At 41.4% G+C, this 27,320-nt stretch overlaps 1 protein-coding gene across 15 annotated transcripts in view; it reads left to right on the forward strand.

The window, feature by feature from the left end:
* The window catches only part of MAST4 (microtubule associated serine/threonine kinase family member 4), a 556,148-nt gene that overhangs the window by 194,469 nt on the left and 334,359 nt on the right, over positions 1-27,320 (forward strand). For 2 of the 15 annotated variants that reach the window (XM_053223469.1, XM_053223483.1), the window contains exon 1: positions 20,155-20,248. The exons of 11 other annotated variants lie outside the window; for them this stretch is intronic. In XM_053223469.1, the coding sequence (XP_053079444.1) occupies positions 20,210-20,248 (39 nt within the window). In that variant the 5' untranslated portion in view covers positions 20,155-20,209. Of the gene's footprint in view, positions 1-20,147; positions 20,249-27,320 lie in introns of those variants that run through there. 2 more of the 15 variants (XM_053223490.1, XM_053223472.1) reach the window with 2 other exon arrangements.

A 27,320-nucleotide genomic window follows, 5' to 3' on the forward strand; every position in this document is an offset into this window, starting at 1 on the left:
TGCTTTAAAATGTAGCTAGGGGGTGGGGGGTGCCTGGGTAGCTCAGTTGGTTAAGAATCTGACTCGATCTTGGCTCAGGTCATGATCTCACAGTTCATGGGTTCGATCCCCACATCTCTGTTTCTGTCTCTCTGCCCCTTCTCCCTTCTCTCTCTTTTCTCTGTGTCTCTCTCAAAATAAATAAATGAAGTAAAAAATTTTTTTAAATGTAGCTTGAAGTTTCTTGTTAGTTATTCTTTAAAAGGTTGCCCATGAGGGCTGGTGGGTCGGGCTGCGGGAGGGACACCGGAGCCGATGTGCTAGATGCTGGACCGGTTCTCTTAGCTCTTAGCTGGTGCTCCAGTGTGTGCGGCTCTGAGTTCATCGTGTGTGACTCTCTTGAACACTGATGTCAAATATGTGGCCCCAAATCCAATTATGTTGTTTCCTGGTTCAGAGTACTTTCAAGATAATTACAATGTAGATTTGAAATCAAGTACAGGAGAGTGTTCTGCTTTTTAAAATATGTATTATTATGTAGAAATGTTTGACCAGTTGTAATTTTTTTTAACCTGCCCGTTCCCCAGTGAAACTTTGGCTGCTGGGGAGCCCAGCAGGGCTGTGTCTCTGTGTCCTCTGTTGTCCTAGACCCGGGCCAGCACACTCAAGTTTCTCCAGAAACCTCTCCTTTACTAATAGCATCCTCTTTGCCCTACATTTGGTCGCGGTTCCTGATACCGTAGCACAAACCATTTATCTCAGAATATTTAAACACACGTTCTCTCTGCCTTAACTTCTGTGTTCCGGTGGAATTGTGTTCAGTTGATTTAAACAAAATATTAAACAGCTCAGCGAGCTCTTGCATTATATTGGATGTGGTGCCTGTGTCCCGGGTCAGCCTTTTCTCTGCTGCTGTGGAAATTAAACTCAAGCAAAAGAGATGAGCTAGACTCTGAATCGTAAGATGCCTTTATGTACGTTATTGTGAAATGTTCAGGTTGTAGATGTGCTCCTTTTTCTGAAGGATATTTTTTTAAATGAGACCCAGAGTTTCTCCCAGGGTTAGGAGAGGTCATTTCTTTTCTTTTCTTTTCTTTTTTTTTCCACGTTTATTTATTTATTTTGAGAGAGAGAGAGGGAGGGATGGAGAGAGAGAGGGAGGGAGGGAGAATGAGCAGGGGAAGGGCAGGGAGAGAGAATCTCAGTAAGCCTCTGCATTGTCTGCTCAGAGCCTGATGCAGGGCTCCAACTGAACCGTGAGATGATGGCCTGAGAGGAGATCAAGAGTCACATTCTTAGCCAACTGAACCACCCAGGCTCCCCAGGAGAGGTCATTTCTAAGTGTAGTCCCACCAGAGCTTCCTTGTGTCCAACTTGTCTCCTTCACTCTGCCTTCTTCCTTGGTGCCTCCGTCCATAGTTTCAAACTGAAGTGCTCCCCTCCCCCACCCCCGCCCCACCACTAACAAAATGTGGCATTTAGACAAAGAGCTTTGAAGTCAGGGAAAGGCACATTAATTCATCCGGGAATGAATTTACGTGGAACTGGCTCTTCAGGCATTTCTTTTGAGATCACTAATCAGAAATGCTCTTGCTGCCTGTTACTTTTCTAATAAGCAGGAGAGTCTTAAGTTCCATGTAAGTAGGGGAGCCTTATGGTCACCCATGACACCAATACAAATTTAGAATTAAATAGTTACAATTGGCAGTCAGTCAGCACCAATCTCTAGTGTCCTCACTTGGGAGTTAATCTGCCTGGGAGGAGGGGAACTCTCATTCATTTTACTGATGTGATCCTTCTTTCATGCTGCTCATTTACATTTTAACAGTAACATTTTTTTTTTTAATACGGGGATGTTTGGGGGGGAACAACTTAGTAGCCCACAGTGTTGGTATCCCTGTTGACATTTTTATAAAAAGTCATACATATATAATATTATAGAATTTCAAGAACACAAAAAGATATGAAATTAAGAAATGATTTACTTGTCTTCCTTGTCCCTCTCCCCTAAGGTAATCATTGCTAATTGTGTCTTGTTACTTGTAGAAAAAATGACATATGTCTCCATATTTATGTCTCCATAAATATATACAATTACATTTCTTTTTGAAATTTTGAACAGAGTTTGGCTTCACTTTTTAATTTAATATGAAGCTGTGTCATATGAGCACAGAAAAGTCTCCTGTGCCCCCTTTTAATGGTGACACAATATATCATCGCATGGATATACCATTATGTAAATTGCCCGACCAGTCCCCAGGGTGTGGACTCTGCAACAACTTGGAGATCCCTGGAGCTCTGACCTATGTGACGTCTGCTGGGAGAGAGCTCGCACACCATTATTTGTGTCTGGAGCATGATTTGTGGTTGTTGATGAGGTAAGTTTTCTCTCTGTTTAATCGGGATGATTTAGGAGTGCCTTGTGTTCTATTCAAGAAATGCCAGCTGTAGTAACAAATATACTCCGTTTTTGCTGATGTAGAAGTTTATTTACTATTGTTGTTGTTTACTTCTCTAAACCATAGAACTTTACTTCTCCCTCACCTGTGGGCCTTTTGGGCAGAGATGTGCGCTCTTCTACGGAGCCCTTCAGGGACTCTGGCTGATAGAAGTTCAGCTGTGTTTTTGTTCTTTCCAAGTTCCCCTGAGTGTTGACACCCCAGATAGTATATGGGGAAGGATCGCATGGGAAGTGTTAATGGTCTGGATCTTGAAGAGCGGTTCATATCTACCCCATAGTCCATTGTCTGGGACTCAGTCTTGTAACCTCACCCAACTCTGAGAGAGGCTAGGAAATGTCTTCTAGTGGCGTACCCAGAAACAAAGATGAATGGTAAATAGACAGTTGACACGACCAAAAGCATGAATGGGAGCACTACCAAAGCATCACCTGTCACCCGACGTGGTGCATCTGGCTGCCTGTCCTCTCTTTGGATCTTTGTGGTACAGGTTCCTCTGCTTTTCAAAAGTTCAAGTTACCACCCTTCATTTCTGCAAAGGACCTGCCTTGGTACCTGTTTTTACTAACCGAAAGAAATCTAAAGAGGATTTTCAATTTTAGGAAAACAAGCTGAAGGGGAAAAGTAGTGTTCAGCATTTGTTTTGCCCCAAGCCCTAACAGAGGCGGAGGCGGTGAGTGCCCAGCCTTGAGAGTGGCGCAGCCAAGCTCCTCCCCCCGGAACTACACTCCACCTGGCGGCCTCAGGCTGCCATAGCTTTGAACACCCGCCCTTTATCTTGGGCTTCTTTTAGCAATATGGGTCCTGAGTTATCAGAAAAGCCCGAGAGGTTGTTTTCTTGGGTCTGGGCATGCTCAAAAGGTTTTCCATATAAATTAATGGTAATTGCTTCTTTGCTTTACAAACCTTGTTGGCTTACAAAAGGTTTCATAGGAGCACTCTAAGATAGCTGGGGAAATCTGGATCAAGTGTGCTGGCTAGTTCATCCAGAGAGGATGCTTTCTCCTCTGCTATTCCATCCTTTTGCCTTCCCTCCCTGCCCTCCTTCCACCCTCCCAGTTCTTTACTGACTCTGATAGCATAGTGGCGATGCAGAGGTCTTAATCCCATGTGTGACAGAACTTGAAAAGAGAGGAAGCCGAGATGGGATGGGAAGGTTTTTGGCCATATTCCCCAAAAGGCTTTCCTCTGAAATCAGAAGTTAGAGGATGCTGCCGTCGCTGTATACAACAACCGTGTGTCTGTTCTGTCTGTCCTTCTGAGAGTAACTAATTGCAGGATAAACATCACTGGGGGCTTTCCAGGTGATAACTTTCGGCACAGAGGAGGGCCATGCATGTACAGGATCTGGGCAGTGGCCCAGAGAATCTGCCAGGCAGAATGGCTCGTGTTGGCTTCTCTATGCTGCCACCAGGGCTCCCTGACAGTTGGTACCTGAACGCTGGAGAGAGATGTCAGTAATGGTCTGCTGGCGAGGGCCTCTGATGGGGGGGGGGGGGGGGGCAGTTGTCCCAGCTTGACTGTGGGAAAAAGTGAGCTGTTAATGGCTGAGTGCAGCCTGCGTATTTGAGAACTCAAGATAACATTTTACTCTGGATCGGCACTCTTTTTTTTTTTAAATGATACCATTTTAGGGTAGGAGTGAAAAATAACAGCTATATTCTTGGTGTATGGATATGTTTGCAATGTGAGAAATAAGACACACTTGTCCAAACACATTGGAACTTTAACTGAGAAAATGATCCAGGAAATGTTTAAAAAAAATAGGTATGTGTCCTTCCAGCTCTCCCTCCTCTGCCACTTTTTCTTGTGTTTATTCAAGTATTTTGGATGCTTACCAGAGCTTGGGCAAGCCTCAGAGTATTTCTGATGCCTTGATAGAACATACCGTACAATCTGGGTAGGTTAACATCTCTTATCTTACGCATTTGAGTAGTCAGTCTGTCCAGAATGCCTTTAATCTGGTCACCATCTTGATTTAGTCATGTGACGGGTCCTGGGGCGATAGTTTGTCAAAGAGGTAAATGGACACATTAAGAGGCATAAAAAGACCTATTTTGTTGCTCTCCATTGATGAAGTCATTGCACATCCTTAAATAATGCTACCTGTCAGGTTTTTGGACACTTTTCTAAGAAAGGAGAAAAGATGTTGAGAAGATAGCTGTGAGTGCAGCAGGGGCTGACGGAGGACCTGGTGGCTTTGGGAATCAATAACATAATTGTGTGCCTGTGCTATAATTTATTAAAGCACCTCAAAATATTTTACAAGCGAGCTCAGGAGTGCTCTAATTTTACAAATGAAGCAATTGATGGCTGACTGTAAACTGCTCCTTATACACATTCTTGATCTGTGTTTGAGTCAGGAGGTACAGAACAGCAAACAGCAAAATAAAAAAAGACCAGTGCAGGCCAGTTGGATAATGGTGTCATCTGCATTAGAACACCGCCGATGAGTATGATTACAATACAGCTGGTGGTGGGTGCCGAGCTGAGTGCGGAGCCACACCAGACCAGGAAGTATGCCAAGAAACAATCGATAGGAGATGTATTACTGAAAATTAATATTCTGCTGCTGAATTATTCTTATTGATTTAGGGATTTTGAAAGTGGCCATAGATAATTCTGTGAACAAAAGCATTTGTATTTCTGGAGCAGAACACCAAAATAACAGAGGAAATCCCATGTCTAGCACGGAGCATGGCTCAGGAAACACAAAACTTGAGTTATGTGTCCTCAGGAGGGCCTATGCCTATTCTTGATGTGAGAGGTGGTTATCTCGCAAAGCCACATGTGGTAAAGCTTCATTTTCTGTGGTCAGATCTCTAGTAGAACCTGTGTCTAATCATTAGAAGAAACATTAATAACATGAAAGGAGAAAGGAAAACTATCAGAGATTGGCAATAGAAGGTTCTGGTTTGCTCCGAAGGGCAGCTGTCCTGCTTTGCCCTTGGAGCACGGTGATGCTGAGCCACTGGGGGTGAATGTCAGTGGGTTTGGGGAGCTGCTGTCCTTGACCATGCCTGACTACCTCTCATACTCCCTTCATTCCCCCTCCTCCTGGTGTTCTGCTTGTCTTCCAATGTCCCCACCTCTCTTGCAATGAAGGGTATTATTTATAGCAGATAAAAGATGAAGCACCGTCACTGGGTCTCAGTTTTCATGTCTCTAAAATGAAGGGTTTGAAATGATTTCCAGCTCTGAACAGGAATGATTCTGAGTCCATCTAAGACTGACTGTCCTTAGCAAAGCACTTCCTGGAAAATGTTCATGAGAACTCTCTGTAGTTATAAGAGTTTTTAAAGAACTATAATTCCTGATAAAAAATATTCTTGAGAAATCTTGCTTAGTCTAGGTTATTGACCATTTACTACCTTTTTGTGTGGAGCCTTTTACCTAAAATATTTTCTATTAAGTCAGAAAAACCCACCATTTTTGTCTGCACTCTATTTCCACAAATATAGCAAAAAAAGTACAGAAAAGTTTTGTAATTGGTGAATTGAGGTGGAGTATAAATGCATTTGTTGTTGTATTCTTTTAAATTTTCTGTAGGGTTCAAGATTTTAAAAATAAAATATGGCTGAAAAATGGAGGGTAAAAATGGGCAGGGGTATTTGCCCTTAAGGATACTAAAACAAATTACAGGAAGTGATTTATTAAATGACTTTCTCAAGGGCAATCAAGAGCTAAGTGTAAGAACCTGGAATACATTCCAGTTGTTCATCCCCATTCTTGTGCTTTTTATTTTTAGGCCTTGTTTCCTCCCTAAAAGTCAGATGTAGGAAGAAGTTCCCTCCAGGTACTGCTTTTGAGCAAAAGTTTTTGAGCCTGGCAACATTGCTGTATATTTCTGCTTACAAATTATCCCAATGAGCAAAGCAGGAGATGGGTATCTGTTTTATAAAACTGCTGCTTGAATGGCACTATGTAGATATTTCATCCATTGAGAAGAGGTGGGTGGTTTTAGTTCGGAAGCTAGAATTTTCATTTCTGAAAGCTTGAACCAGAAAGAGGTGTCCATGGCAAACAGTAGTTAGAAGTGAAGGAAGGAATGGTAGATACAAATCTATGCCTAGTGCACTCTTCCATTATTTCCAGAATGGAATGTTCCCTCGGAAGGGCACTGGGAACAGAAGAGTCTAGAAAGTCTTTATTAATTCTCTCGGAAATTTAGGAGAGAGGTGTTGAATACTCCATGTGGTCTTCCTGATCCCAGGCCTTTGTGGGCTGAGACAGGGGCAGCTTTGCCTGAGCGGACAGTGGTGCTTACCTGGTCCCTTTCCTCATTTCCTCTCTCTCTTTCCTTCTGGGACTTCCGGGAAGGAGGGTCTCCAGATATTTTTCAGAGTCTTAGGATGTTACCTGACCTAGTAACAAACTATGAGATGCAAATAACTGTTTATAATTAGCGCACACTTCATTGATGTTACAGTGCTTGTCAAAAGCTGACAATCTTTTACTCTTTATAGTCAGTGCTGGGTGAGCACCTTGTGGATCATCAGCTTGGCAGAGAGGCCATCCCTTTCATCCAGGTCTCAAGCAAGCACCGTCCTTGCTTGTGTGGACAATGACCGTGCATGTTTCATGACCTTTGGTTGCCCCTTGTGCTTCATAAAGTGTGATGAGCAGCTGGAGGCATGCAAAAGACACCCACATTCTGATAATTTACAACCTGACCACTTATAGACCTCTGGCACCATAGATGGGGCAAACTCTGTGTTTCCTCTTAGATTACCCTCCTCTGAAAAGTAGTTTCCCTGACCCTCATCTTCATGAACGCAGAGAATCTAGGGTTTTAAAAGCTCAAAGAAACAGGGTGAAGTGCACTAATGTAAACTAATGTAACGTGCACTGATGTAACTAATGGTCTATTGTCCAGTAGGTGGCGCATCAGCAAATCTCATTTGCAACTGAGAACTAAAGATGTTGAGGGTTTTTTTCAAAATAAATTTTAATTATAAACTTTATATACAGATTGTTGTACAGTTATTTTAATAAAGTGAAATAGTAAGTGAAAAGTACAAAAAGCAAAGCTGGCTCCTCCCCTTTAGTGAAGTATCAAAGGTTTGTTCATATCCCCCAGTTAGTGATGCAGTAAGTGAACAGTCTTTAAAATGGTCTCAGGGAGACTGTAAATTGCTGCACTAGAAAGCAGGACCCCAAACAAATCAGGCCCGAGTTACCACTGCCCAAATAATTGCCCTGCAAGAGTGAACACTGAGGAGCCAGGACCTTCCAGCAAACATGGGCACCCATAAAAACATGGTTGAAGTTATTCTAAAAATAGCGGTAGTGTAGCAAAATCTCTCCCACCTCCAATTAAGTAACAACAGGATGATGCGCGAACTCTAAAGCACGAAGTTAGAGCATAAATAAATGGTGCATATCGCATTAGAGAAGTGAGCCCTTCTGTTTCTTCCAACACTCAAACTGCATTTCAGAGTACGTGTGGGGTCACTTGCTTGTGTGTGCAGAGAGCAGGTTCCACCGTCCCACACTGATGGTCCATCCCACGTCGAGTTACTGGTCCCTCGAGTCATGGAGGATCCTAGGGGCCTTGTGCATTGCCACCAGTGACGCCATTGACTGCCTCCTGCGGGCCTTTGTGTCCTCGTGGGCCTTCAGCTTCAGGGGCGTCAGGCCCTCCGCCCCTGGTGCTGCAAACTGCAGGGACATGCCTTTGGCGTGTGCGTTTCCTCCTCCGGGATCTGCGCAGTCGAAATGTGCGCAACGTCAATCTCATGGCGGCTGTCCCCATCCAGAAGCAAGACGCATCCATAATGCATGTTAAGGGAAAGGCATACCCTACATTCAAGGTGGTTTACTAAGTCAAGTGGAAAAAAGCAATTGGACTACTGAAGGCTAATTTTCTGTTTGCAAAATGGCAGGAAGAACTTTTTAGAAGCTAGTGTCTGGTTGAAATTAAAATGCTTTATCATGTCACACGGAGACTTGTTCCACATTTGGGCTGCAGATCACTGCTAGACGTTAGAGAATATGTTAATCTTGGTAGTATCTTGAGTTCTAGGGAATAATACATGGTAGGTGTTTGGGTATCTTAGGCTTATGTATTTGAATTATGTTAAGAAAATGTTGAATGCTTGAACAGCTGGGGCCATGCTTTCCAGTGACTTAAAAAAAAAAACATTTTAGTGGAACCTGATAGGTGTAACTTCTTGAAGAAATCAACTTCATATTACTGGAATGCATTATTAGAAACTCTACTGCATGTGCGATTAAATACTACTGCTAAACGAGTAACTCCATGCTAAAAGTCTATTAGTTACAGTTTTTATACTCAAAGATGGTTAAAGATGTTTCTTCAGAAGCATGCAAAGGAAGTGACTTTCTCACTTCTTAAATGCAAGTATCCCCTTGTGAAACTGGTACATAGCTCTAAAACCTGTATTTCAGAAGACAAGTAAGGATTGAGAGAAAATCCTGCTTTTCTGTAACACATTAGAATTTTATTACATATTTTCCCTAAAGAAATCTATATTGTTACTGATGGCTTAGACTAAAGAATCTCTGTGTATTGTTTCACAAAATGGACCCAGATTTGATCTATTAATATTTTCAGTAGGTAAAACAGTCATGATACGCATAGGCTATTATATCTACTTTTCTTTAGAGGATAGTTAAATGATATAATGAATGGGCTTTTCACAGATGTCCTTTTCTCCTGTCTCAGAGGAGAGTGGTGACAGGCATTCACGGTTGTCAGGTGAGCTGTGAAATCTTCACTAGTTTGGGTAGCACTGGAGAAACCTCAAGAGGAAAAGCTGAAGAATCCTGTTTGCTTTTAATAATTGAGTCATGTAATGTGTTTAGTAAGGCCAAGACCGAGAGGACTTATCCCGTTCACTGAACTTCAATTCTAGAGGAAGATTGTGCAAAAAGTGCCTTGTCTTTCCATGAAAATGTTAAGGCTTTGGTGAAAAGAGATTAAAGTCATATTCTTTTATAGCTACAGGAATTGATCCTTCTTTTCCTTTACTGTTTTCCATCACCATCTCCCCCAGCCCTTTTCTCAAGTTTTATAATCTCTTGTGCGGAAGATTATAGGAACTCCATAGTAAGAAGTCCCCTACTACCCCCTGGCTTAGTACTCCTGTGCCCTTTAGACCCATGGTTGCCTGACTTCTCCGTACAGTGCAATCACCTGGAGAGCTTCAGAAACTACTGTTGCCTGGGGCCCACCCTGGGAGATTGTAATTGAATTGATCTGGGTGTGACCTTAGATTTTGGAATTTATAAAAGATCTTCCAGTGATTCTAATGGGCTGATAAATTGGGAAATCTCCCTTATTCTCCACATGCCTTTTGAGTTCATCTATCCTTCGTACTTGGGCGGAGCAGCTCCTTGAATTTATGTCTTTGTGTCTCTACTGATATCCTGTGCTTTGTTTCTGTGTCTTGGGATCCCATGACTGCGTTCGGGTGGGACTGAGCCTTTCTTTCCTTCTCGTGTTCTCAGCATTCATCATAATGCCTGGCTTATAGTCAATGTCCAGCAGTTGGTTTTTGAATCAAGGGGATACACACACACACACACACACACACACACACACACACACACACAAGATGTAAACAAATTGATTCACATGCTTCTGACTCAGGGCAGTTGTATTGCCCAGGTAGATATTTCTCCTTTACTTGAAGAGCTCAGATTTTCTAATCTGCTTTCTTTGCTCACAGCAATGATAAGAATATAAAATTAAAGAGGAATGTGTTCTGTTGTGTGGTATTAGCTAAAGTCACAAAGGCCAGCTTTAGATAAGAGGACAAAGAAGGGCTAAGCCTGTATTCAATAAAGCTCAAGGAAATGAGTGTCAAATGTTGTCAGTTTCTAACAGAATAATTCCCCTATGGTCTTACTTACAGAATATTAATTTATCTAATTGATGATAATCTGGTCAATTTATTGTACCATTAAAAATGCAAATTAGTTACCACACCACAATATTCACTGATGTGCCTGAGACTTTTTAAATTTCATTTTATTAGGTGATAATGGGAGGCATAATTGTTAATGTTCGATTCTGGCAAAATACAATTAGTTTCTGTGAAACACATTGTGCATTAATGATATCATTAAGATTAATGGATATAAATGGATGAGCAAAGGATCTCAAACAGAACGTAGTGACTTTATATAGGTCTGTAAAACTTGAGATAGATTCCCTTGATTTTTAAGGATAATGTGCTTGAGCTGCGTTCTTAGATAGACTACAGAGACACTAAATCTAAGAAATTAAATCACCTCTCAGCAAGATCAGTTTTCAAACATTTACTGTCATGTTGTGAGAATATTAATTTTTGTTAAAGCTACTCCTTAGTTTTACTTAAAGAACTATTTTAAAGACAACTTTTAATAGCAATTTCCAGGTCCTTTATATATAAAGGCTATGTATATTTTGTTGTTGACAAAACCTAAAGATAATGTATCACTGTTCTTTGGAATTAGATATGATTTCATGGTGGTCTTTGTAGAACAAGATGTTCTACAATAGAAATTTATTGCATTTATCATATTGAAATATTAAGAAAGCTAGACAAGTGTTTTGATTTTTCTTGAGCTAAGAGAAGGAGAAAGAAAAAAAACAGAGGCTGCTCATCAAACTCTTCTGGAAGAGTCACAGACTAAATGTGTGACAGAATCCCAAGAATCACATGGTATTTTGGATATAAATGCATGACTGTATGTTCTTGAAGTGTAGGACACTTAACCCCTAAAACAAACAAACAAACAAACAAAAAAAAGCAAAAACAAAAAAAAGAGTTTATCTGTCATCTGTACAGTTGAAATTTAAACACTGTTTTCAACATCATTTTTCTGATCTAGGTAGACATTAATATTGTGTGATTGGGCACTGCTTCATGTGACTTCTCCCTGAGTATTTATCCTTGGTCTGACCTTCATTTAGTCTTCTGTTCGTCCCCCTATATGCATATCCAAACATGGGTATTTACACATTTGTTTTTTATTTGTGTGTCTCTTTGAAGGTCTGGCAGGCGAGCTCTTGCCCTTGGATTTCTGTTAAAGCATCCGTGGGATGAACGGGGATGGCAGACGAGGAAAGGGGAGGTGTTTTGGAGCTTAGCTGCTGTCTGGGCACTGGTCTCTGACTCAGAAGTTCCAATCCTTTGGTTTGCTCTGCCTTTTTTTTAAGCTGATTTAGGACTTTGGGCTCTTCTGTTAATCTCATTGCCTCACTTTCCTTGTTGGTAAATTGGGCCAGTCTCTTGCCTTGCTAGTCTGCAAGAAACTGATGAGGATTAATGCAATAGACTCTGGAGCACATTTTGTGTTTCTCTGAAGAGCACGCTTAAAGGGAAGTGTTCGTACCGTCGAAAAGGGAGAGTTTCTCGACAGAGTTCGTACTGCCAAGAAGCAGTGTTGTATCATGTTGCTGTGTTACGTGGTCATGTCCCAAGGAGTACTCCTTGCCATTATCCGAAAAGGAGTTGCTGGAAGCAGCTCTATGTCTGTGCCCGTTGGAGTTGAATGATGTGTTAGTGCAGGGTGATGGAAAGAAAGGCCTACCACATGTGGGGTTCAGTGGAGTCACTAACAGGTTTCACACACAACATCTGATATGCTATTAGATATGCCTTGCCTGAAACAGGCTGAGGTGTTTCTTAATACCCTTTTGTGGGTACCTCTTAGCCTTACTTAGCTCCAAAGTATTTGTGGAAGAGACACCAAAAGTGCTTGGCTACGTGCGCACGATGCAAACAAGAACCAGAAGAGGTTCCCATTCAAAACCTCAGGATTAATCTACGTTAGTGTCTCAAGGTAGAGTCAGGCTGTACATATGATTGTAGGGTTTAAAGCAGTTAGCTTGCACACGGCTCTTCATGTCTGTATCGTAAGCGTGTCAGTATAAACATACAGACCTAGAAAGAATGCTTACTACTTCATGTGTGCAGTCTGGCCCTAATTTCATTGAACATGCTGTCCTTGGTCACTCAGGTTCTAAATTCCACAGTGACTAGCTTGGTTTTTCTCCTTAGAAGATTTTTCCGATCCCTCCCTCCCCCACTGCCTTGTGCTTACTTTTATTTGAGAATTGTAGCTAGGTTAACATTACATTTAACCTAGATCTTAGCTTCCTGTCAGTGTGAGATTAAGAAACAGTTTAGTGTGCGTGGTCTGAAAGTGCTGTTGTAATCTCTGATTCAGTAGCTATACTTGAAATAGGGACAAGTCAGTTCCAAATTTTTCAAAATTATCTTGCTTCATTTTTTATCTCTAGGTATATCTGGTCACTTTAGGAATAATTGTAGGACTGTCTCTTTGCTTCCAAAGCTCATGAAATATTTAGTTGATGCCAGGAGTGTTATCATTTACATATATCCCTACTGACTTACTTGTTTCTAAAGTTCATCTGGTTGATAGGCCTCCTGTAGAGTCAGGACTGCCAATGTCACTTCACTCATCTACTCTGATCTTGATATATCTATTAATATTGAAATACAGGAGTTTGCTAACCACTGATTCACACTCCCAGTGTTAGCTGTGTATCATTTAGAGATGAAGGGGCATAATTGAAAAAAATATATTAGAGCTATTTCCAATTGTCAGATCTTCATAAATGCTCTCGTATGAAAAAAATGAAGTTGTATTACCCAGTTTTATTAGAAATGCTATATTTTGCTGGATCCGTGTGTTCGCAAACTAGAGAATATTTTCCTGCTGTGATTGATGTTAGGGCATTTATGGGGATAGTCTGCTATATTTCATATGTATATGAGGATGTCATTGTTAAAATGTTCAAAGGAAAATTATGTATGTGATTTATATTTTATTATTTCCTTCTAGGGTGTAATTTTTTCAATACCGTGATTCCTGTCATATTGTCAGTAGTGATTTGATGGGTAATATGCCAGAAATAATTAGATAAAAAAACGGTGACGCAAACGTCAAGACAATATAGCTTTCTTATGAAAAGCCTTGAGCGAAATCATGCATGTTACATTGTAGAAATCACCAATTGCATACATTTAAAGAGTCTTCAGGATTACAGGCGGGATGGAAAATGAGCTAAATGCAGGCAGCGTGGGATGCAGCATATTTTATAGGCATATGCTTGCTGCTGACCCCCACCTGCAATTTCTGCTAAATGAAACATGTGTTTTAGAAAATGCTACTCTTGGATAAATTCAGACTTTGGTGTATCGTCAGTGGGAAGGTGTTAGATCCCTCCCCTTTCCTAGGAGTAGGAAAAATTCTGTCTTTCTCTGGAAGGCAGGCAGCCCATCCTTTGTTTTAGTCCTCTTCCTTACAGGTTTGAACATTTTGCTTTGGGGAGAAAAAGACATATAGTGTGAGGTAGTTCTTTACCTTTGTTGGCCGTAGAGATTAGAACTTTATTTTAAAATTTCAAATGACGTTTAAAATCTAGGACAAGGGAATTCATGATTTCAATGTTGCCTCCTGAGCATACTATCTCCTGGGACTTGGAACAGAATGGAACCTGCATCCAGGTGTCTTTTTACTTTTTGGGCATTGATGACACTGGTGATATATATCTGGTTCACTTGCATGCTACTGTAATGAACAACAAATATTGCTAGAGATTAGACAGGAGTAACTTCAGACAAGAATCTTGTCATATTACAGTATTAATATTAGGCACAAAGGAAGATGAATGTCCTTTGGATCCAAGTATGTAACCTGTTCTCAGAGTTGGCACGCAGACTGTGGTGTGCGTTTCGGCCCCCGCGCTTCAGCCCACCCCTGGTGTCAGCATGCTTGCTGCTTTCTGACTTGGGAGAATGGCAGTGAGAAGCGACTGCTGGGGAGCGGAACTGTGTCCTCTGCCTCTCGCGTGTTCCTGCGCAGGGCGTAGGAGCCTTAAAGCCAGAAGGTGGCTGAATGGTATGTGTTGTTGATACTCTGCAGGCTGATGTGGCCTGAAAGATAATAGAAGAGGAAGGAAAGTGTGGACACATGGCTATGGGGCCAGGAGGCCCCCCCTGAAGGACAGTAGGGTCAACTTCCCAAACTTCCCAATTTCCTCCTTTCCCTATCTTCCTGATCTGAAGCCCATTGTCATATCTTCAATTTAATGTGATAGAAACTGAAGCTCCAGGAAGTTAAGGGACTTGCCCCAAGCTACCAGATTCCTCTTTGGCAGAGCCTGGGCAGGGACGGCTCTCTGTGCAGGGTCTTTTCTGCTGAGGATGCTCGAGAGTCACGACTTCCAGCAAATGAGGGGAAGTTTCAGTATTGCTCCGAACAGGCTGAACAGCCTCGCCCTGAGTCATTTCACCTAAAAGGAAAGGGAGATTTAAGGAGTGCCTTCCGTGGTAAATTCCAGAAAAGATGAAGAGTATTGGACCAGGAAATTAAGAGCTGCCAGAAAGCCCCACAGGTGAATGGGGGTGTGTATCATGCCTGATACGATAACTGAAAGGTTACCTTTGGTTGTGTGGAATTTACATGATTGTAAAAATATTACACTGTATTTAGAATTGAATCGTTTTGGAGCCGCCAGAAGCGTAAAGAGTTGATCAAACTCAGAGGGAGTCCCCAGAGGCACAGAGACATCTAAGAAGAAAGCAGAGCCCATCCTCCATAACTTGTCTATGGCTGCCCTCTTCTTCCTCCTCCTTCCCCAGGGGTCCTCTCTAGCTTCTTTCCTGAAGCAGTGGAAACCCTGCTCCTTTGCTCTTTTAGAGACACATGGCCTGTGGAATCTGACATTCCTTAATGCTCTTTCTGATGTGTTCTGACCAGTGACACCTTACAACGTGGTAGTTTTAGGAGCTAAAAATATCTGACGCCTTCCATGTGTTTTCATTCACCTTGGAAGTCCTTTTTCCTCCTTTACGTAGACCCAAACAGGCAATAGGGTGATTGGGAACCAAAATTGGAGAGTCAGCCTGAAAGAGCCAGTGTCTCAGTCTGCCTTTCCTTGACTGTGTGATCTTAGGAAGTTACTTGACTTCTCTGGGGGTCAGTTTCCTCATCTGTAAAATGGGGATAATATCTATTTGATATAGTTGGTGTAAGGATTAAATGAGATGAACTGTGTAAAGTACTTAGAACAGAGATTGGCACATAGTGTGTGATCAGTAAATGTTGACTATTATTATTTAGAAGTAAAACATGAAGGAAAATAAAGTGCAAAAATTGGGGAGGAATGTAAATGTAAACACGGGAATGTATTTTTGAACAGATCTCCCAGCCACATTGGTCATTGGCATTCAGGGTTTACATTGCAGTATGATTATATTCACAATAATGGAGAGTTGTATGCATTCTCGGGAACAGCCTGTTTCTCCTTTTAAGTTCTTATGACTTTGATATTACTTTTTCTTAAATACAGACACGGTCATTGGCCATTGACATTGACCTTATGAGTGGAAAAAGTAATCAGTTAGTGAAGAAGGATTTGTCTACTTGGCTGTATACACTTAACTGGCCAATGCACATACAGAAAAGATACATGCATCCTTGGTCTGTTATCTAAAAGTAACAGACAGGCTATGGTGGTTAATGCATTTTGTGGCTGTTTGTCTACCTTACTCAAGCAGAAGTAGTGATCACTGACACACACGTGCAAGAAAAGACGACGGCACGATCCCCCCACAGATTGTGCTGATAGTACTAGAAATCATGTTTGGAGTATCCTGACCACTCTTACTGATGGGATGAGGGACAGGGGAACAGTGGCATTCTTCTGACACTGCTCTCTGTGGCTGATGTGAAGGGAGAAGCCTCTTCCTCCACCAGGAAACGGTTCTCTCAGTCCTCTCTGATCTGGGCCTCCTTAGCTTGTGTGTAGGTGGTCCCAGGGCCAAGACTGGGAGCTGCTGGTAGGGAACGGATTAGGTCGGTGCGGTGCGATGGGCAAGGTTAAGTTTGGAAACTTCCGCTATCTTAGGAATGTATGCATGTATATATGTATGCATGCATGTATTTATTTATTTACTTATGTAAGAGAGAGAGAGCATGTAGGCAGGGGAGGTGCAGAGAGAGAGAGGAGGACAGGGGATCCAAAGTGGGCTCTGTGCTGGCAGCAGTGAGCCCGTTGTGGGGCCTGAACCCACCAACCAACCATGAAATCATGACTGGAGCTGAAGTCGGACACTCAACGGACCAAGCTACCCAGGCACCCCTATCTTAGGTTTTTAAAAAAACCTCTTCAAAGTGTTCCTCGTGGCAGTTTTTCAGTGAACCTTAAGTTGCTGCAGAGTGGGTATAATCAGAACGAATGTTTACTTTGGGGTAACCAGTGTGAAACTAGTGAAGGAGGTAACTTCTTTTTAAATTTGTGCAAAATTTAAAAAGTTAAATTTAAAAAGTTAACTGACCAGCTAAATCAGATGGCAAACCTGTATCCTTATACCAAACGATATAACTGTAGACAGGAATTACAAGATCTCAGTCTACCATTTTGTTGAGAATGTGTGTAACCTTATGCTGTCCCCACTCCATCCCCGCTCCCATTTTGCTCAATCAGGATTAGAATTGTTTTTGTTACTGTAAGCGATTTATTGGAATGATCACTAAAATTTGAATCTTACCCATATTGCAGTGTCCATGGATTTTGAGTGTTCTTTGGAGCAAATTATGCCTGCAATAGAGTATGCATGGGGTGTATTCATACAAATACCTTTTTAAAAAAATCAAGTACTGTGAAACCCCTGGCTTTAGAGTATAATTAATGACAAAAGCTAAGAAATTTTATTTGAATACACATGTAAGAGCATTAAACACTGAGGTTGGTACTTTCTGAATTAACTCACAATATTGTGAACAAATTCCATAAAGGTGTTAAATTGCAGGAAAGATGAGTTTATTAATGGAAATGAGGCTAGATCCTAATTATTATCTGTGAATAGTGTCATCGCTTGAAGTTTTTATTGCATTTTAACACATGGCTTATCCTGATGAGAAAATATATAGCAAAGGGTAAATGTACCAATTTTCCTTTTACTATTCCCTCTGCTAAGCCATTATTGCTGGATGTTATTTTTCAGCAGCCTTTCATTTTTGTCCCAAATGTTTTTGCCTCTGGCTGGTTTTATTTCTTTAAAATGTATGTATCACTTCTCAAAGTGATACATTTTGACAGGTAATCGATATTTTTTCATACTAGATTTGATGCTGCAGTGGTTCTAATCATCTTAGACTTAGTTAATGGTTGAATACTAAACTAGATTTTTATCTCAAAATATTCTTTTGTTAAGAAACATACTTTCCTCCCTTAACCAAATTCCTTTTTATCACTCCCACCCACCAAACATCTGTAGCTGCCTCGTGCCTGGGATACACAGAGTCAACTTATCTGGGATACACATCACTTGACTCTTTGACAGGGTGTCCTCGAAATGTGTTGAGATAGCATTTGCAGCTAGCTTACCCAATTGGTCACAGAAAAGATACTTCTGGCCTCTGCTGGTTTTTTTTTTCTCTCTCTCCTTCCTGGCAACCTATATGAGCTTTATTTCAAGGGGAAAAAAATCTCTTCTCTTCCTTCTCTGTAGGGAAAACTTGCTGTACCCTCCCCTAGACCGTGTTTTCGCTAGACTGATCAGCACAATGAAGATGGCAGTATTCGGAGCACAGGCATGTGTAAGGACCCCGGCTTGGCTTTTGCTCTTGAAAGTTCAGGTTCTTAGGTCATGATTTTTTTTTTTCCTCTTCCTGAAACCAGCTAGGCGTTCCTTATGCCTCTGTGCGCAGATGACAGTGACAGTCTAAGTTGGTAAATATATTCTTACCTGCTGCCAAGGCACTTTGTCTAAGATGCCACTTCAAATTTCAGGCAACTGTTCGTGCTCCTCTCTCAGGAGGGTGACTTGAGGGAGAAAGGTCAACAACTGTCATACCTTTTGCTTTCATTGAAGGAAAAGGTCTCCCTTTTGCAGGAAAAGATTCAAGTACAGGTGGGCCTGTCAAGAATGGGGACCTATTTCCACCAGCTTGGCAGATCTCTCACAGGTAGGAAGCAGACCTTACCCTCCAGGCTTTCAGGCTTTTTCTTTGGGTTGTTTCCTTCCTTTTTGTTTGTTTGTTTTCCTTTTTGTTTTGTCCTTCCATGTAAATAAACATACGGTTTTTTGAAATCGTTTCCAAACCATTGTTTGCAATAGAATTTTTTGGTGCCTTTTGGCTTGCCCACAGATCAGTTTGGTGCTCGCTCTTTGCTTTTAGAGATTGCACTACTTCTGCACATGGGAAAGAGAACTAAAAACTCCCTGGGGTTTTGTTCCTTAAGTGGTGTCAAATGTGCACACGTAAGTGGAAGAGCACACTGACACCCTTCTCTGCTGATGCCTCTGCTAGTGGTGGCATTTTTTGACAAGGTTTCTCTTTGTCTGAAGATATATGCAAAGACTGTTTGGGAACATAAAATGCAATCACTTTTCCTCAGTGGTTAGATTCATAAATCCCCAAGCTATTTTTAATGACATCATCTAATCAATTGATAGCACGCCTAATAGTGTGTTGACAGCCAGAAAGAGACAGGAAGCTCGTGTAATAGCAGACGGGTGGGTAAGGAACCTCTAATACTTCCTTCCCTGCCCCCCACACTTAGACGTCAGATATCTGGGCTAAGGTAAAACCCAGGAAATGTGGACTTAAAAAAAAAATGCTCGTCTTACTCCCTTTCATTCAAGAGAAAGTCTGTCTAATGGAAAGAGTGAAGGCGAATGTGGTTTTCAGATGAATTGCAGAGGGTCCTAGAATCTGCCTCTTCAGAACCCAACCATAATCTCAATTTCAATATCTTGAGAATAGAAATCAAGGGAAAATAATTTATTATAAATTGGTAGTATCGTATATCGTTATTCCTGGGCCAGGCCAGTAATGAAAACTTAATATTCATCTCTTGGTTGCTTTGAATTGAAATCAGATGAGGAGGAGCGGAGTAAACAAGATGAAACAGACTGTGAAATTGCACATGATGGGAATCTTTTTTTTTTTTTTTTTTGCTGCTTATAGACTGTAAATAGGTTAATATTCCAACTAATGATGGCTCTTAGAATTTCTTCTGCCTTTTTACATTTTGGTCAGGTATCAACAAAACTTAAGTTACTATCAGGAGGGAAATTGTTACCGAAAATGTTTCTGTCTTTGGGCCAGGAATCCACTGGCAAGGTATTTATGTAAATGAATGGGCTTTCACCCTGGGAAGTGTGAAGTGTTTTGCCAAGGCAGGAAGAGCAGCCGCCCAGAGCCCTCTGTTTTCAGGGTTTCAGGCAGCGTGTTCTGCTCCGTTTTTTCTTAGATGCCATCAGAAAGGATGAGCGGCAGGCACAGTGGTGCTGCTTGGCTGACCAGCTGTGCCCTGGTTTTTCACCGTCCCAGTCAGTGGCTGCCTTTTACGGAGGTGTCTGTCACCCCTGATTTACTTAGCCACTTTGACCTTATCGTTGCTTCAGAAGGCGCTTGACCCACAGCCGCTGCCGAAAGCCATTTACGGGTCGCCCGGAATGCCAGAGCCAGCATTTTGAAGGAGAAGGCGAAACAGGGATCCCACGATTTCCCCTCTGATAGCAGGAGCCGACTCCGCCTGGCTAAACGCATTAGGTACCTGAGCCCACTTGCTGCGCTCTCCCAGCGAACTGCAAGCCTCCGTGATCTCCGAAGTTGCTGGAGTGCATAACTAAGTGGGACCAGCTGACTCTGGGCTCCAATCAGCTAGAGCGTGATGTAAGTGTTCAGCAGCTGCCGGGCTCTGAATTAGCGTGCCGAAGTAGAGGTAGTACAGCATGGCTAGACTGTTGTGAGGCTCAGAGAAAGCGGAGGGGGAGATGGATGAGTCCAGCATTCTAAGACGAAGAGGGCTCCAGGTAGGAGATGCTTCCATTCTTGAAATGTAGCATCATGAGTGGTCTGCCATTGCGGGTTTCAAAGTTCCCTTTTCATTCCTGGACTGGGCACAGATACGTGCACGGTTCTTCGTATCCACTTGGCGATGTGATGTGCTAAGTCTCTAGTTACGGGGTTCGGTGACATATCACAGGGTTCAATGAGAAAGGCTGTTTTGTCAGAGACAATAGATAGGACTCGGAGTTTGGTACTTTGTGGGTTGTTTTCCTGCTGGGTGTTCAAGAATAGTTGAATTGTGGCTGGCGGTGACAGCTGATGAGCCGATTTGGCATTCTGTCAAGTGTCTGGGAAGTCTGTGGAGGGTGGCAACTCCATTCAGTTCTGGGAACACAGGACTCACTTTTGTGTCAGGATCAACCTCCGAGCCGCAGCGGCATCTGTCTGATGGCCTTGCAGATGTGTGCAGCTGCTGGGAGTTTTCTTCTGCCAGTGAGATGAAAGTTTCTGCTGGTAGTTCAATCAGAGTTGTCTATAATTTGTTTATGTTGAGATGAGGAAAAGATACGTTATCTTACTGCCTTGGTGATTGTGCCCGAGTTTCTCTAATTAAATTACTCCGGCTTGAGTGTAGAAATGTATTCCAAGTTAAAACTTGGCAAATCAGACAACTTGAAAAAACAAAAGAAAACATCTGCTGAGTTGTTTGTAAGTTTCAGGAAGCCAAAACGTAAGTATGTTCAAAATTAGTATGTTTAACTCCTTGATAACTTTTTCCTGTATTTAGGTGGTGTTTTTATTTTTTTTCTGAAAGAATCTAGTGACTAGCCATTGTTAAACTCTCATTCATTATTTTTGAAAAAAAAAAATCAAACACATGCTTGATCGTACAGAATATATAGACAGGGCATATCTAGAAATGCTTCCAGATAGTCCTTAATAGTCTTTGACTCACAGCTGGTCGAGTTGTCTGCTTTTTGTTCTCAGTGTCAATTACTAATTCAACTATAATTCATATTATAATATTGTGGGCAAATTAAAGGATTATCTGCAGGTAAACAAAAGAGGGATTAAAGAAATTGGGGTTAAATGTCATCTATTGTTCCCAACCTAAGTAAACAGACTGCCTCTTTAATGATTTTCACTGTGGTCATTGTTTTGAATGTACAGTGCTGTTAGTCACTGCTGTGGATTTCCTTTTCTTTGTTTTCATCCCATCTATAAAGTTCTGGTAATGCACAGCTGTTTGTGTGGCTCCGTGTCCTCTTTGGGGTCATTGGTTAAATATGGAAAGTCTCTTTGTCAAAAAGATGATAAGCTATTAAGCTCCTAGGGGTTCTGCTTATTCATCAATGGCAATTCTGCTAAGTTTTCTCTTTCCTTTAATGCATTTTAGATGATTGTTTAATGTATATTTGATAAGAAACTCCTTTTCGTGCTTCATTTCTCTAGTATACATTCTCATCACTTCGGAGGGCATGATTGAAATATGGTGCTTTTGAGGAGTCTAGATCTCACAGAACTTTTAATTTTAGAAATAAATCATTATTGTGGTTATTTAAAATACTAGAGTTACCTTTTATCTAAAAGATTTGTGACAAAACAAAGGAAACATAGCTCATTAATACAGTACTTAGAGTGCTGGCTGGTCATTGTACTTAACATACTTTTACTATATCTGCCATAATCTATGACAGAATGGATAGAATGTCTGATTTCTTTTATGAATGAGAAAAGTCTTCATGCTGTGAGGAATAACAATATAAAAGTGTCTAAAAGTTCTGCCACCTCATAGTTACAACTTAACTTTGACTAAAACCTATTTTTCTTTTACTCCCATTGTATCTAATATTTTTTAAAAGACATCTCTTATACAGAGTAGCTATTTTAAGAAATTGCTGTATAAGGAATCTATTTACAAAATACACAATTTAAGCATGTGTTTGTATTAGGAAAGATGTCACTGTGGAGTTCGTGAGAATAACGCCACCTAGTGAATTTAAGAATTAAGTTAATTTACAAATACACACTATTTGAAACATTTCAACATGCAAATGAGATACATCTGTAGTGGTGACGCTAGGCTGAAACCTACACATTTTGTAGTCCTGATACAGACGCTGTGTTTTGCGAGGTAATTTTGAGCAAGTCCTGTACCCTCAGCATATGATTATTTTTCCATCAAATGCACATTGTAGCATAAGACCTTTGAGTGTAGTAAGTAGGACAGAAATATAAATGAGGTTTTTAAAAGTTAATGGCTATATAATAAGTACACTAGCCTATGGTAGGCACTCAATAAATACGTTGTTGAAAAGCAAGGGCTAATATTTCTTCTTTTAACATATATCATAACGAGCAAGATGAAATAATTAGATCTTTACTCCATGCATACTATTTGAATTTGTTTTTTTTTAAGTGAGAAGAATCAGCAGTAAGGACAGTAAACACTATTTATTTACAGGGATCATTTTGACAGGACTATAGGATGTTGTACAATAATAAGAGTCTGTTGGTGTGCTGCACTGAATAAATGCATAGCATGTGGAACAGACCAGTTTTTTAAATAACATAAAGCCTAGTCAAAAATCTGGAGCACACAAATACTGCAATTCCATACGATTGAATTTTATAATAATGTAGCATGTGTTTGGAGTAAAATAATGCGGTACGTGTTAAGAACGTATTTTTCCAATTTCAGTACCTCTGGCTCTTAAAACACAGGAATACTAGTGGTATTTTTAATGTTTGGTCTTTGGGAAATTATTTTTGGTCAGAACATGTAATTTCTCAAGGCACGACTACCTCCTAAAAGGGCAGCTCAACTGAGTTGTTCATCTGAAGTGACTGCACTTTTCCATCTTTTCTGTGGACTGTGTTAATATTTCCAGTACTACTGATAGCCCTTCAATCACGGCCTTGGAAATGAGAATGGGAGAAAGAGGCCCCAATGGCTTCCACTGTTGGAATCTGGGAAACTTTTCAGATTGCATCTCAAAACATGGGAAATTCTGACGGATGGATGGGCTTGGGCAGACCTTGGACTTGGGGCAATTTGAATTTCTAGACAGGTCTAATGCATCAAAGGATAACTGGCTCCTTTCAGTGCTAATATTCCTCATACACGGATCATATTTTTTGGCTGTCAGGGAAATTAATTGTTTCGGTGAATTTTGTTATATGTTTCTGTTGTATTTGTTTTAATGAAAGTGTCCCTTATCCCTAATGTGATAGCTCCCAAGCCTGGAGAAAAATGAATAGGCATCGTTAAAGCAGCAAGGAATCACTAAAAGAGGGAGGGGTCTCCCAGGGAGACATCCTAGGGTTCCTCTCCTGTCATCCACTTGTGTTTTGCTTTGCCTGGTACCATCTGTTGATTTCCCTCCTCCCCAATTACACATGACTGTTTCAATCCACTTCCAGGCTCTCATGTGCAGCTAGAATGTTAAGTTGTTTTTCCTGTGTGGTGCAGTTAACAACAAAACCTTTTGAATTCAGACTTGTAGATTTTGTTAGGTTTTTTGTTTTGTTTGTCTCCCCCTACACCTGGCCTCATCTCCCAACCTTAACTGAAACAATAACAAAAACCTAACATTATTACTTTGCCCTAGGCTCTGATTTCCCACCAACCTTCATCTCGAGTTCAATTTTAGTAAGCAAAGAAGCAGGTGGATTCTTGTGTTCTGACTGGGTGCCCAGCTTCCTCTGTTTCTCAGTCCTTGAATGTAGGTCATTCAAGTCCTGATGTCTGAGTGTGTCTTCTCTGTCAACTTTAATGTGATTCTGGATGTGTTTACACTTGACCTAAAGTTCCACGGCAGTATCATTGTGTGGGACTATTACTCTGTCCTCATTCATTTGAAGACTCTGTATAGTTAGAGGGAGGAAGTTGAGTTAGAGGATTAATAATAAAAACTTATGATAGTAATACTTGGGGATCAAATACTTTTGTTCTTCAGAGGTTCCAGAAAGGCAAAGAGGCTTCTTTGGGACAGGAACAATCAGGATGGCAAATGAACTTTTGATAGTGACGAGTACTGCTTGATTAGACCAGCTGTGGCTGTATCTGAAGGGGTGTTTCTTATCCATTGAAGAAGCTCAATTTCTGTCTCTGAGATGGAGATAAAAAGTTGTAGTTTCCTGATTCACAGAGGATAAGGATAGAATGTCCTCCAGATCTCATGTTCACTCAGATTTCTATTTTATTCTCAATTTTTCTTTTTTTAAGAAAAAATTTTAAAATATTTATTTATTTTTGAGAGGGAAAGAGAGACACAGACACAGAGCATGAGTGAGGGAGGGGCAGAGAGAGGGAGACGGAATCAGAAGCAGGCTCCAGGCCTTGCGCTGTCAGCACAGAGTCCGACACAGGGCTCGAACTCAGGAGCTGTGAGATCATGACCTGAGCTGAAACCAGACTCTTAACGGACTGAGCCACCCAGGCGCCCCCTCAGTTGTTTTCCTTAACGCCTTTTTGTAACCGTGTAAAATAAACAGATTTGAATAGTAGTTCCTCTTTTGCCCCTCATTATTCTCTGATGCAGCTTGACAAACTAGAAAACTGTCATCTCAGGATTTTTGTCAGTGAAATACTAATTCTTCAAGTCATCGTGTTCCCACCCTTGATTTCTGCGTCTGTGGCCTGCTGTCCCCAAGCCCTAATAATTCTATAAAAATAAGTCCAGAGTGGAAGGCTACCGTCTTTTGCCTTCGAAATTCTGAGGTATCTGGTATCCCTTTGTGTTCAGGCCCTTCTCCAATCCATGCTGGTTGTCAGCTTGGATGCCCACACCAACCGCATGGTTTAAATTTCCCATGTGATTTATTATCGACTTCTGGATAGAGTAAAAACATATCTGACTCTTTTTAATGTAGCCTCAGTCTCCTTTTTTGGTTTCATTGCCAGCTTTTTGCCTTGGAGAACCCTTTCCCATCACCCTCTCTCTCCAGATGCCATAGGTCACCTTCCTCTAAAGTGTTCTTTCCTTATGTTGCCCAACTTCCTGCTGCTCATTAAGAACTACAGCAAATTCTCACTCTTTAATGAAATTTTCCATAATTACTGCATTCCACTCTGGACTTGATAAGAGTCATCATCTATTTTATTTGCACACTTAGTCCTGTTGCATGATGCATTGTTTTAAAATTATTTGAGTGTCCTACACTGAAATTATAAATCCACTGAAGAAAAAAGAAAATTCATGATTTTAGAGTAGATTATGTGTTCAGTGACAATGAATAGCTCTGTAACTTCAGACAAATTGCTAACTACCTCTGTAAAATGGCAATAATAAATAAGGTATTTGAAGGTTGGAGGAGGTTATAAATCCTGTAAGTGCAGTATCTGGCACAGGGTACTTACTTTTTAATTTTTTTTAACATTTATTTATTTTTGAGAGACAGAGACAGAGCGTGAGCAGGGGAGGGGCAGAGAGAGAGGGAGACAGAATCGGAAGCATGCTCCAGGCTCCGAGCTGTCAGCACAGAGCCCGATGTGGGGCTTGAACTCACAGACCTCGAGATCATGACCTGAGCGGAAGTCAGACACTTAACTGACTGAACCAACCAGGTACCCCTGGCACACGGTACTTACTAAGTTAACCTTAGTACACTTCCTCTGTATTGCCACAGAGCCTTGCATAGTGTGATTTTAAATAATTAAATGTGGGTATCAGGCAGGATCCAGGCAATAAAAGATGGTGTTCATGAACTGGATAATTTGTGGTGAGTTTAATGAAAAGGAAGGTGTAGGCAGGGTACAGGCAAAGTTTAAGGGATGATGGAGTACTAGAGGCTAGAAGCAACAGGGAGCCATCACCTTCACTAGGCCTGAAGGAGGGAGGTGGGGAGCAGTTGTAGAACCTCAAGACAGAGAAGGCTGGTGACAGGTGCCTTAGGTGAAGCTACATAGCCAGCCCATGGTGATTCTGCAGGGAGGTGCCAAAGGAACATTGCAACCTTATTTTCCCCCTTCCTTCTGAACTCTTCTGCTCCTCATTGGCAAAACCCAGTCAGAAGCCAGATGGGCAAGTGAGCCCGTGGATGTAATTCATGCAAGCAGACTGTGAGGCTCAGTACAGAGTGGGGACTGGGTCTGGATGGGCGATGGGAGTCCACGCAGCATGGCGTGTATTTAGCATGTGTTGAACTGCTCCCTGCTCTTACTGGCAGCATTTTGCTAGCCACAGTCAATGTTGACATATTATAGTGCAGATCTCTGGAGGCTGAACTGAGTTTAAGCATTTGAACAGATTCAAAGCTGCTTTTTTGTGCAAAGCCCTCAACCATTTCCCACTTACATGTAATGATGTCTTTCTAGTCAGCTCTGGATCCTCTTGGGAAAATGTTCATCCCCTTCTACTTGAGGATCTGAAGCACATGGGTCTCCTTTGAATCAATAATGCAAGACATCTGCTCTTGAGGTCCTGCAGGCAATCTCAATTTTGAATTGCTCAGCTCTTCAGATGGTGGCACAGAGAAGCGAGGTGTGAGAGACATATGCCAAGATATCTCTTCCCATTCATCCCCCAGCTTCCCTGGAGGTCTACCCTGTCACACTCTGACTGTCCATCTCTGCTCTCCCCAAAATCCTTTTACAGAGTTACGACTTCACATCATGTCCTTGGCTCTTAGTGAGAGTTGCTAGAAGAAACAGCTTTGAGAGCTGGTCTCTGTGCTTTGTGTAAAACTCCCCTTGAAGTCCTAACCGTTATGATGCGCATTGTCTCTTACATTAGGCCCACATGATAAATCAGATTAGCATTCACAACTCACAAAGGGCCTTCCTCTCCAGGTGAACCGGTTTGCCTCTTTGAATCAGATAATGAGAACTGGCTCTGTCTTGCCTCTTTCCTCCCAGTGATGAGAGCAGTTTCATACTCGGTTACAGTGGCTCTCTGCATAAACATAGCCACCATTTCTCCGCCTAGTTCCCTCTTTTAGGAGTTACGTGACCTTATGTATTATGTCTTTTAAAAATCCCAAGTTGCCTGAAAAGGTTTTTCTGTAAGAACTGAAAGTTTAGTACTATTGCACTTAAAACAGTGAAATCATTTCAGGAATGATTTTAGAAGAAGACAAAAGGAGATGGAAAGA

Source organism: Acinonyx jubatus, chromosome A1 (genome assembly GCF_027475565.1).
Source record: "Acinonyx jubatus isolate Ajub_Pintada_27869175 chromosome A1, VMU_Ajub_asm_v1.0, whole genome shotgun sequence".
Classification (NCBI taxonomy): Eukaryota; Metazoa; Chordata; class Mammalia; order Carnivora; family Felidae; genus Acinonyx; species Acinonyx jubatus.